Source organism: Oncorhynchus clarkii, chromosome 26 (genome assembly GCF_045791955.1).
Source record: "Oncorhynchus clarkii lewisi isolate Uvic-CL-2024 chromosome 26, UVic_Ocla_1.0, whole genome shotgun sequence".
Classification (NCBI taxonomy): Eukaryota; Metazoa; Chordata; class Actinopteri; order Salmoniformes; family Salmonidae; genus Oncorhynchus; species Oncorhynchus clarkii.
The window spans coordinates 23,714,552-23,727,051 of record NC_092172.1 but is presented as its reverse complement, the minus strand read 5'-3'; the positions used below and the strand labels follow the sequence as shown (position 1 = coordinate 23,727,051).

General features: G+C 42.0%; 1 protein-coding gene across 16 annotated transcripts in view; it reads right to left on the bottom strand.

Annotated features, from left to right (window-relative positions):
- Positions 1–12,500, bottom strand: part of LOC139384325 (transcription factor SOX-6-like) — a 193,195-nt gene that overhangs the window by 151,889 nt on the left and 28,806 nt on the right. For 10 of the 16 annotated variants that reach the window (XM_071129020.1, XM_071129016.1, XM_071129023.1 and 7 more), the window contains exon 3: positions 7,285–7,355. The exons of 1 other annotated variant lie outside the window; for it this stretch is intronic. Coding sequence is in view for 5 of the 15 variants with exons in the window: in XM_071129008.1 (XP_070985109.1) it covers positions 3,956–4,074 (119 nt within the window). In the remaining 10 variants the exon portion in view is untranslated. Of the gene's footprint in view, positions 1–3,955; positions 4,089–7,284; positions 7,356–12,500 lie in introns of all 16 variants that reach the window. 5 more of the 16 variants (XM_071129008.1, XM_071129009.1, XM_071129010.1 and 2 more) reach the window with 1 other exon arrangement.

The window sequence follows — 12,500 nt, the reverse complement described above, 5'->3', positions numbered from 1 at the left end:
TCCAGGACAAACAAGGAAACAACTTCACTGAGCGTACAGTACATTCATGTTGAGATAAATTAGGCAGGGTGGTTATTTCAGACAGTGGCGGCTGATTTCTCAGAAAGATTAACTGACCATGCTTATTCACTGTGAGCTGTTCTCAACCTTCATTCTTCTTATCTTAAAGAGTAATTACATTATACTATGTCCAAGTCAATCATTCCCCATTCGTTTTGGCGTCTAAATTCTTCAGAAATGTAAATGTAAGTTTATAGCAAAGAATGTATGTTGATGCTTACAAGTTAATGACCCCTAGAAGAAAGACAACAACCCTGCAGAATTACACCATGAGGAGAGAAAAATTATATTTTATTATATTTTTTTCTGTATTTTTCTGTACTGTATTGACAAAGATAGCCTAAACAAACGTACATTAAATGCAGTAGCACCTTTTACATAACTCAAACAATAAACATCTTGACCATCGGGGAAATGTGTACCCACTCTATCCCTCAAAATTCAATTCGATTATCTCTCCTATCAGTCCAATCTGCCCAACTTCATTGGAATGGAAGATATCAAATCAAATCAAATGTATTTATAAAGCCCTTCGTACATCAGCTGATATCTCAAAGTGCTGTACAGAAACCCAGCCTAAAACCCCAAACAGCAAGCAATGCAGGTGTAGAAGCACATCTTGTGAATGGAATCCAAACTTTGATTCCAATGCTTTTCACATTGTGTTGTGTATCAAATATGCGACCAGACGGCAGCTAAAAGCATACTGTACTTACAGTGGATGGTTACTCAATAGAGATGACCTCAACACTTCCTATTATCATTATAGGCACAATAATCCCACCACTTTGACATAAAACCACAGCTACAAAAGCAGGAGAAGAAACTGTCAAAATATGTCTGTCTCTCAAGAGGGAGGTCATGAATTGATGTTGTCGTTTCTGATTTCACCCCGATGATGAGGCCACTTATGTTACACTCAACGGATATTTTCTCAGTATCTCAATCATCCAGCAACATGCCTGTATGTTCTGGACCAAACAGACAACATTGATGCAGGTTGCTAAAACCATGTTATTTTCACAGAACAGACCTTTAGAGACCCCTGCCCCAGACAGGACATGGGGGTTGTGGGGTGGGGAGAAAGTGGATACATGGGACCCGTGGAGGTCTTCTCCCTTCTGCCACTCTCCCCTCTCCCAGGCTTTGATTGGGCTTGTTAGCTTAATCCAATCCAACCCAGGCATGGAAAGAAAGAGTTTTTAAATTCTCCCGAAATGGCCGTCATTAGAGCCCAGCACTCCCCTGGGCACCACAAACTTAAAAATAATTTGCGAATCAATTAACTGGATACTCTCAACGCAACGGGCATTTCACACTCCAGGGTCGGAACACATTATCAGCCGGAGACGATTCATGGCGTTTTGGGAGAAAAGTTCATGGTTGAAATCATTAATTCATTTGACCAGACTTTTAGTTATGCATTACTTTCCACAGCTGGGGAAGCGAGAAGATTAATGGCATGTTCTCAGGTCCCGTTTTCTGCAGTATATAGCTAGTGGGTGAAACTTCTCTCTGTCCTACAACGGCTGTAACTTGAGAGGAAGGAAAGCAGCCAAGTCTATACTAGGTTTCATTCTACAGAGAATCAAATAAAGCACATCAAGCCATCAAATCAGGCCTCATATCTAATAAAGCTGATAGGAGGGTATAACCCCGATAACAACAGCATGTTGCTGGGATGGCAGCTCATTCAGAGGGGATTGAACAACTAACAGGATCTATCAGGGTTATATGGCGTTAGTGAATGGAGGCTTACTGTATCTACATACCTGTACGGAAACTCCTTCCTGACAGATACAGTTGAAGTCAGAAGTTTACATACTGTACACCTTTGCCAAGAACATTTAAACTCAGTTTTTCACAATTCCATTTAATCCAAGTTAAAATTCCATGTCATAGGTCAGATAGGATCACCACTTAATTTTAAGAATGTGAAATGTCAGGATAATAGCGGAGAGAATGATTCATTTCAGATGTCTTTCTTTCATCACATTCCCAGTGGGTCAGACGTTTATATTCACTCAATTAGTGTTTGGTAGCACTGCCTTTATATGATTTAACTTGGGTCAAACGTTTCAGGTAGCCTTCCACAAGCTTCCCACAATAAGTTGAGTGAATTTTGGCCCAGTCCTCCTGACAGAGCTGGTGTAACTGAGTCAGGTTTGTAGGCCTCCTTCCTTTCACACGCTTTTTCAGTTCTGTCCACAAATGTTCTACAGGATTGACGTCAGGGCTTTGTGATGGCCACTCCAATACCTTGACTTTGTTGTCCTTAAGCCATTTAGACACAACTTTGGAAGTATGCTTGGGGTCATTGTCCATTTGTAAGACCCACTTGCGACCAAGCTTTAACTACCTGACATCTCACTGATGTCTTGAGATGTTGCTTCAATATATCCACATAATTTTCCCTCCTCATCATGCCATCTATTTTGTGAAGTGCACCAGTCCCTCCTGCAGCAAAGCACCCCCACAACATGATGCTGCCACCCCTGTGCTTCACTGTTGGGATGGTGTTCTTTGGCTTGCAAGCCTCCCCCTTTTTCCTCCAAACATAATGATGGTCATTATGGCCAAACAGTTCTATTTTTGTTTCATCAGACCCGATGACATTTCTCCAAAAAGTATGATCTTTGTCCCCAGGTGCAGTTGCAAACCGTAGTCTGGCTTTTTATGGCGGTTTTGGAGCAGTGGCTTCTTCCTTACTGAGCGGCCTTTCAGGTTATGTCGATATAGGTCTTGTGGATATAGATACTTTCGTACCTGTTTCCTCCAGCATCTTCACAAGGTCCTTTGCTGTTGTTCTGGGATTGATTTGCACTTTTCGCACCAAAGTACGTTCATCTCTAGGAGACAGAACACGTCTCCTTCCTGAGCGGTATGGCGGCTGTGTGGTCCCATGGTGTTTATACTTGCGTACTATTGTTTGTACAGATGAACGTGGTACCTTCAGGCATTTGAAAATTGCTCTCAAGGATTAACCAGACCTGTGGAGGTCTACAATTACTTTTCTGAGGTCTTGGCTGATTTCTTTTGATTTTCCCATGATGTTAAGCAAAGAGGCACTGAGTTTGAAGGTAGGCCTTGAAATACATCCACAGGTACACCTCCAATTGACTCAAATTATGTCTATTAGCCTAACATTAGCCTAACATTATTTTCTGGAATTTTCCAAGCTGTTTAAAGGCACAGTCAACTTAGTGTATGTAATCTTCTGACCCACTGGAATTGTGATACAGTTATTTATAAGTGAAATAATCTGTCTGTAAACAATTGTTGGAAAAATTACTTCTGTCATGCACAAAGTAGATGTCCTAACCGACTTGCCAAAACTATAGTTTGTTAACAAGAAATTTGTGGAGTGGTTGAAAAACAAGTTTTAATGACTCCAACCTAAGTGTATGTCAACTTCCGACTTCAACTGTAAATAAATCTGCCAACAATCAATTTGAATATTCCCAGTGTTCCTCTGGAGCAATTGAAACCAAGGCTGATGAAAATAAAACCACTTTGTCAAACAGTCTCTGTTCATCTACATCACGGGTCATAATCAGCACAGACATGGTTAGTCGGCTGAACCAACAGGCCCTTTAGATAAATAATAGATGAGAAGATAACCAACCAAAGGTTATTCATTTTCATTTTTTGGTGAAGTGCCGTTTTTTTCATTTCTCAGAAAACCTCTCCAGCAGATCTTCCCCATGAGGGGCATCAGGGCTGGACTGAGCATAGCCCAGAGTGACTGCTGTGTGTCCATCACTTATTACATGATGACACACGCTGACAAAGAGTGTATCCGGCCCTCCACACTTGGGTGTTTCCAAATTAGTTCACACAGGAGTGATTAAATACATCATCCCGCAAAACAAGACACACCGTCAAAATGACTCACCGCCTCATTTTAGGATGAATTAAACATGTAGATTCAAGTTGCATAGGATTTAGATGAATGAGTGTGTCAGGTCTGGCTGATAGAAGAGCACAGGGGAGTGGAGCAGGTCTTTGGAACATCACACACAGGCCATCTAAAACCAGCAAGACAGGGAGACACAGTGAGTGTGGTACAATCTATTCTAACGCACACTGATACTTCTTAAATAACAGTGTGAGTAAAGTACTAACTGTACAATAGATTCTCTTCAAATGGGAATATTTGGGTGCTGTGTTCAAAGACAAACACGTACAATCATTGAATAACAATTTAATAGAACATTTACAATTATATTACGTTATGTCTACAAGCATTTTCCCCACAATGCACCTTGTTTCTGCTTCGAAGAGAAAAGCTCAGGTGTTCATTCCATTGGCTATTCACTATCAAGGTCCTCATGAGTGGGAGCATCTCAAGTAATGTAGGAGACCTCAAAACATCTACCTCAGGTCTATACACACATTGTACCAAGTCCTTTATTCAACACACACATCATTGGGAGCATTTGCTGTTCCAACAAAAACAAACACACACACACATGCACTTAGCCAGTGGACAACAAGGCATACCCTGTCACTCAACCAACTGTACCTATGTCAAGCTATGTAAAGCTGTGGTAGTATCAGGAGCTCACCAGTATTACACAGTGTTAGCATGCGATACAGTCTGGCTAATGAATGCTCTTTCCATTCGTTTATCAACTTTTTTCACTGAGCAGTATTCATTGGTGATAAATTAGAACTAAACAAGTGAAATTTTATAATATTTTCTAAAGCGATAGAATCAAAAAAGGACTAGACAGTTCACAGCCAGACTGGATGTTAAACTAAATAAATAGCGAAATGATATCTGGATCTTTTTTGTTGTTACCTGAGCAGCTGACCGATGTGAACCCTATCATTATAGTAACAAAGAGTGACAGGATGTGATAATGGCTTGACTGACAGGCTGGGCAGACAAAGGTAGTAATCACTGCTAAGGCTTTGTTATTCAACCATTCTGTCTGCTCACTGGAGCTAAAGACAAGCCCACACTCCCTTCAAAACAAATCAGAAAACCATAAGCCAGTTTGGTTTAGATGGGAGCATTGATCTGCACTGAAGACAACTGTGTTTGAGGAGAAATGGCAGAGATAAACCATCGGTATTAGTAAATGGCCGTGAACTTTGAGATGGGATTGACTCTTATCAGTGCCACAGTTGATTATGCAGGACCAACAAGGACTCCTCAGCCACATTAATATCATTCAGTCCTACCTCTCCGGAAACCATCTCCAACTGACATTTGAAAAAAGATTAATATCAACTAAACTTTCCCAGCTTTATTTGCTCAAGAAACATTTCCTCAGTTACAATTTTATTACAACAGCGGCAGCAGCAGAGAGAGCTCCCATTAAAGGCATATTGTAGCAATATAGTGCAGCCATATACTGGCTGTTTTCGGAGGCGCTGCCTGCGTTTCCTGAAATGGACTCTTTCTTCCCTCTTGTGAATGTTCTTATTGAGACGACACGCAGCCATAAACTACCAATAACAGCAGCCGACATTAGCGTAGAGAATAGAATCAAAAGCACTATACATTCTACTATGGAGGTAGACATGGAAAGTAAGGAAAAGAACCAAGACACCTGGGTTTAGTTTTCTAAGGGCCTCAGAGGTTGAGGTAAACTCACAGAGGGTTCACAAGTCTCACAAGGCCTTGACGTCATTAGCTAGCCTGACTATGCATGTACGTGTCCCAGTTCCATGGTCTTCTGTATTCAACCTCTATATACAACTAAAGCTAGAATACAAGAACGTAGGTGTCAGAATGTACTTTAACCTCAGATTATGTGCAGTATTTTTTTTATTACCGGAAATAAAAGCAGAATCTGAAAAAAATATAGATTCAGTACCTGAATAAACAACTCCAAAATACACTATATATACAAAAGTATGTGGACACCTCTTCAAATTAGAGGATTAGGCTATTTCAGCCACACCCGTTGCTGACAGGTGTATAAAATCGAGCACACAGCCATGCAATCTCCATAGACAAACATTGGCAGTAGAATGACCTTACTGAATAGCTCAGTGACTTTCAACGTGGCACCGTCATGCCACTTTTCCAACAAGTCAGTTCGTCAAATTTCTGCCCTGCTAGAGCTGCCCCGGCCAACAGTAAGTGTTGTTATTGTGGAAACGTCTAGGAGCAACAACGGCTCAGCTGCGAAGTGGTAGGCCACAAAAGCTCACAGAACGAGAACGCAGAGTGCTGAAGAACTTAATGCGTAAAAATTGTCTGTCCTCGATTGCAACACTACCGAGTTCCAAACTGCCTGTGGATGCAACATAAAATTACTTTTCATGGCCGAGCAGTTGCACACAACCGTAAGTTCACCATGCACAATGCCAAGCGTCGGCTGGAGTGGTATAAAGCTCGTCGCCATTGGACTCTGGAGCAGTGGATACGCGTTCTCTGGAGTGATGAATCATGCTTCACCATCTGGCAGTCCGACAGAATAATCTGGGTTTGGCGGATGCCAGGATAATTCTACCTGCCCCAATGCATAGTGCCAACTGTAAAGTTTGGTGGATGAGGAATAATGGTCTGGGACTGTCTTTCATGATTTGATCTTTGCCCCTTAGTTCCAGTGGAGGGAAATCTTAATGCTACAGCATACAATAACATTCTAGACTATTCTGTGCTTCCAACTTTGTGGCAACAGTTTGAGGAAGGCCTTTTCCTATCTCAGCATGACAATGCCTCCGTGCACAAAGCGAGGTCCATACAGAAATGGATTGTTGAGATCGGTGTGGAAGAACTTGTCTGGCCTGCACAGAGCCCTGACCTCAACCCCACTGAACACCTTTGGGATGAATTGGAACTCCGACTGTGAGCCAGGTGTAACCGCCCAACATCAGTCCCCGACCTCACGAATGCTCTTGTGGCTGAATGAAAGCAAGTCCCCGCAGCAATGTTCCGACATCTAGTGGAAAGCCTTCCCAGAAGAGTGGAGGATGTTATAGCAGTAAAGGGGGGACCAACTCCATATTAATGCCCATGATTTTGGAAGGAGATGTTTGACGAGCAGTTGTCCACATACTTTTGGTCATGTAGTGTAGGTCTAAATTGTAAAAGTGACCATGTGAAGCAACAAAATAAGCTTATTCTGTAGCGTCCATTATATTAGAATGTATTTGTGCATTTCATTCAATGCAGGTGTGCAATGTGGATGGAGGCCTCCAGGGGTGAAAGAGAAATCTAACTGATTAGCCTTTAGAAAGAAATGGAGAAAAAAGAGTACTTACATGAACAGAAAGATTAAATCCCCAGCACCCAGCAATCACTGGTTAGTTGATTTTGAACTCATGAAAGTGACCTGAAATGATAAAAAAAAACAGACAAAATATATAAATGTCTCTTTGTCCATCTTTAAAAAATATGTATATTAATTCTTTATCCAAACAGTTAAACAATCCATTCCAGGACATTCAATTCAAAACAACATATTTTATGGATACGTTATTAAAAGAAAATCGGTACGATCAGTAAAATAACTTTATTTGCAAATATCAAAACAAACTTGGAGATGAAAGGAGAGAGAGGGAGATAGGAGGGGGTAAGGAGAAGGGGATGCTGGCCCATGGTCAGAATGTCTACAGCTGAGGTAAAACAGCTTTAGTAATTAAAGAGTTCGGGACCACGTCCTAGACAATGTTTAAAATCCACTTCTCTAATACCTCATTAATCTGTCCTACAGCCAGTAGATTCCACTAATACATGGCTTTCATATAAAGTGGTTGTTTTATTTAATTTTGACTTTCTTTTCTCGAGCGCGGCAGGCTAATGATTTATTTAGCAGCATGCTCTGCTAGTGACGGCATGTCTCTCTCCGAGCCCAGCCTCCAGAGCTCTGTTCTGTTAGGGAAAACACAAACAAACCAAAGCCTCTGCAATATGGACATACCAGTTTTAGCCATTATCTAACCCGGAATTTAACATTAATATTTCTACGTCCAGGAAGTGGAAAAATAACACACCAAAACAGGAACCACAACAACATCCAAAGTCATTCAAAGTGAGAGAGAAGTAGAGTGATCATTGTGCACAGTCACAGCGCGGGCCTGAAACGGCACAAAGCTCATTGATGTTCATTTCCTCACATTATCTTGTTTTTCACAACAAGCTGCGATCTCATTAACAGCTGATTTATACAATTACCCTGCTTCAGCACCGCCAATTAAACCAGGACAGAGGTTTTTAAGGTCACACTTAATTGATCTGCCAGTAATTTGTGCTACTGTACCTTGGTCTCCTGCGGCTAGGCAGGGAATAAAAGACACCAACAGCAGACCAGAGAAATATACCAACACATTTTCAATTGGTGTCAAAGTACAGAAAAGAGATCTCAGTAAGAGAGGATGGAGGGTTAATAGAATAGGCCAGGGAGAAGCAGTAGTCATGAATAGATCTGAATGTGCAGCCTTGAGACTGAAAGTAACAATAAGGAGAGAGAAGGCCCACAGACTGGCCCTGACTGAATGGTAATCTGCTGTCATCTTTATAGCACCTATAAGCTGACAGTCAAACCTCTCAAAGGACCCAGCCGTCCTAGCCAGCAGGCTGCCAGTGTCAACACCACACTGTCTCACCTCTCTGCACTGTACTGCACACACACACACATACGGACAGACACGCACACAGGGTCAGAGATGGAAAAACAGACACACACACGCACACACACACACACACACACACACACGGACAGGCAGATGGACAAAGAGAGAAACAAACAAAGACAGAAAGACAGACAGACATCTACACACACACACAATTTTACTTTCAAAACCCACTAAGGGCGCTCTCCACCCAGACTATCATAGCCCACTGTATTAAATACATAACCAGGGTAGTAATTCAATAAACAAGTGTTTCTTTATGAAACATACACTGAGTGTACAAAACATTAAGAACATCTTCCTAATATTGAATTGCACATATCTATGTCTCAATTGTCTTAAGGCTTAAAATCATTCTTTAACCTGTCTCCTCCCCTTCATCTACACTAATTGAAGTGAATTTAATAAGTGACATCAATAATGGATCATAACTTTCACCTGGATTCCCCTGGTCAGTCTATGTCATGGAAGAGCAGGTGTTCTTAATGTTTTGTACACTCAGTGTATAATATCTGACTCATTCCCGTTAATTAAATGAGAGCTAATAAATGAGAGCTCTTTTACTTGCAGGGGGTAGAAATTAAAAAGCCTTTGAATTTATAATGTGATGTTAATTGAAAAAAAATAGGAAAGTAACAGACAAATAGACCATTTGTAATTAATAAGAAAATATGTAATGTCTTATTTAAACTAATAATTTGTCTTGAGAAAAAAACATTATGATTATGATGATAAATAATAAGAAAAAACAGAGTGATATTACAAATAATTAAGCAAATGTTGTAATCCCTCTGTGAGTGTCTCAGACAGAGACTATTGTAGTGGTGTGATGCAGTAGAGCAGCTCTTTTCCTGCTCAGAACACAGCCTACGGGCTGCTGGGGAATTAACACAGAGATGGCAACCCTTCCTTTCACTAATTAAACGATCATGGATTCATTAAAACAGAATCCCAATCAACTCCAAATTCAGTTTAATAGTTTCCCCCAACACTTTTATCACCCAATCATTGTGTCCACAATAACCATAGAGCCTTTGAAATGGTTGATTTTTTTACTCAGCTGTTGCAGAGAGGGTGGTGACAACAAACCGCACTGAAACACAACACACATAAACGGAAACTAACACAAAGTTAACACATTCACACACGGAATGAACAGTATCTTTTGCCCTAACACACAAACATACAATTTCACACACTTTCACATTCACACATACACACACATACACATACACATACACATACACACACACACACACACACACACACATACACACACACACACACACACACGCACACACACACAAGGCACACAAGGCACACAAGGCACACAAGGCACATAGACAACCACCAGCTGTCTGCACTACTGGAGTACCCGAGACATCGGGGGTGGTGAGCTATCAGCCAAATAGATAATTCTCATTAAACCACGAGTGGACAGTCAGTCAGGGGGTTGCCACACATTACAGACAGCACTGCTTTTAAAGAAAAATCAACATTTATCTATGTCCCACACTAGAGACGCAGAGGGATTGATCTGTCAAACAGAAAGCCCTTTAAACAAGCCCAACAGACAGACTAACAGTTCTCACTTCAAAGGCCCCGGGCCAGAGAGCTCAAGGACACCTGTGGTAATTCTGTCAAAGGGTGGCCTTTCCTTTCCTTTGTCTTTGGCCAAAACCCCTGGACTATATTACAGTTTTTTCCAACTGCTTACACACAAAATCTTTTCATGTCACACGATTTTTGAAACCTCTCACTCAAAGTGCAAAACTACACACCAAATATGTAAAACCATAAGCTATTTCTCAGCCTTAGACTCAGTTGTCAATTGCATAAAACACTTTTTTCAAAACAATACACACAATTCTCTACCTAAAACACAAAAATCTAACAGGAAGTGACTTGCTTTCCTTTTCCAAACACAACCAATCAAAATGCTACACTTATTCACCAGGTCACACACACTCCTCACATGTGCAAACACTAATAGAGAGGAAGTGGAAGAAGAGGACGAGGGAAAAGAAGAGAAGGAAGGAGAGCCATCTCTGATGAGATTAGGGCAACACTTGTTGATCATATGATCAACCACGGTTTGACCATGAGAGAGGCCAGGACTGAGAGCCCAGCCCAACTTGAGTCGATTTACAGTGGCGTCCATAATTCGAACCTTCAGAAATGAGAACAGGTATGCAACTATCTAATGACTATTTTAGCATTACAGTAATGTACTGTAAAATACTTATGATTCCCTAGTATTGCATAAACACTTGTAACTCTAAGCCATCCATTTACGGCAAAGACATCATGGAGGACGAGGACGCTTGTTTACAGATGTACAAGAGACTGCAATTATAAATATTGTTTTGGCCAACAATGCAATTAGGATTCGAGAGATAAGAGAGCATATCTTGAATAATGACACCATATTTAACAACATCAATGCTGTAAGCCTGTCGACCATACAACGCATCCTCCAACGGCACCGAGTGACGATGAAACAACTTTACAAGGTGCCATTTGAGAGAAACTCTGACAAAGTCAAGAATATGCGACATGACTTTGTAGAGGTATGTATGCAACACTACTTCCAGTACTTCAGACATACCATATTTACTCATCTGTATATCATTTTGTCTGTTACAGAGAGTATTGGAGCTGGATGCCCATGTAATTCGCCATGAATTTATTTATGTGGAGGAGGTTGGCTTCAACCTCACCAAAACCAGGCGCCGCGGAAGAAATGTAATAGGACAGAGGGCAATTACCAATGTCCCTGGACAGCATGTGGATAAAATAACTGTGTGCTGCCATCCCTCAAAACGGGGTCCTCCATCACAATGCCACACTGGGTCCGTACAACACCGGCCATATGCTCACTTTTCTGGATGCAATTTACACAATGCTTGTCCCTGATCCAGATCAGGAGCCTGACAGATTTGTGGTTTTATGGGACAATGTTAGTTTTCACCGGGCTGTTCTGGTCCAAAACTGGTTTGACACCCATCCACAATTTGTAGTTTTGTACCTACCCCCATATTCACCTTTTCAAAATCCCATAAAGGAATTGTTCTCAGCCTGGCGCTGGAAAGTGTATGATCGCCAACCCTATGACCGCATGCCGCTTCTCCAGGCAATGGAGGACGCATGTGGGGACATAGAGGTTGCCTCTGTCCAAGGGTGGATACGCCATGCGAGGAGATACTTCCCTCCATGTGGGGACATAGAGGTTGCCTCTGTCCAAGGGTGGATACGCCATGCTAGGAGATACTTCCCTTCATGTGGGGACATAGAGGTTGCCTCTGTCCAAGGGTGGATACGCCATGCGAGGAGATACTTCCCTCCATGTGGGGACATAGAGGTTGCCTCTGTCCAAGGGTGGATACGCCATGCTAGGAGATACTTCCCTCCATGTGGGGACATAGAGGTTGCCTCTGTCCAAGATTGGATATGCCATGCTAGGAGATACGTCCCTCCATGTGGGGACATAGAGGTTGCCTCTGTCCAAGGGTGGATACGCCATGCTAGGAGATACTTCCCTCCATGTGGGGACATAGAGGTTGCCTCTGTCCAAGGGTGGATACGCCATGCTAGGAGATACTTCCCTCCATGTGGGGATATAGAGGTTGCCTCTGTCCAAGGTTGGATACGCCATGCTAGGAGATACTTCCCTCCATGTGGGGACATAGAGGTTGCCTCTGTCCAAGGTTGGATACGCCATGCTAGGAGATACTTCCCTCCATGTGGGGACATAGAGGTTGCCTCTGTCCACGGTTGGATACGCCATGCTAGGAGATACTTCCCTCCATGTGGGGACATAGAGGTTGCCTCTGTCCAAGGTTGGA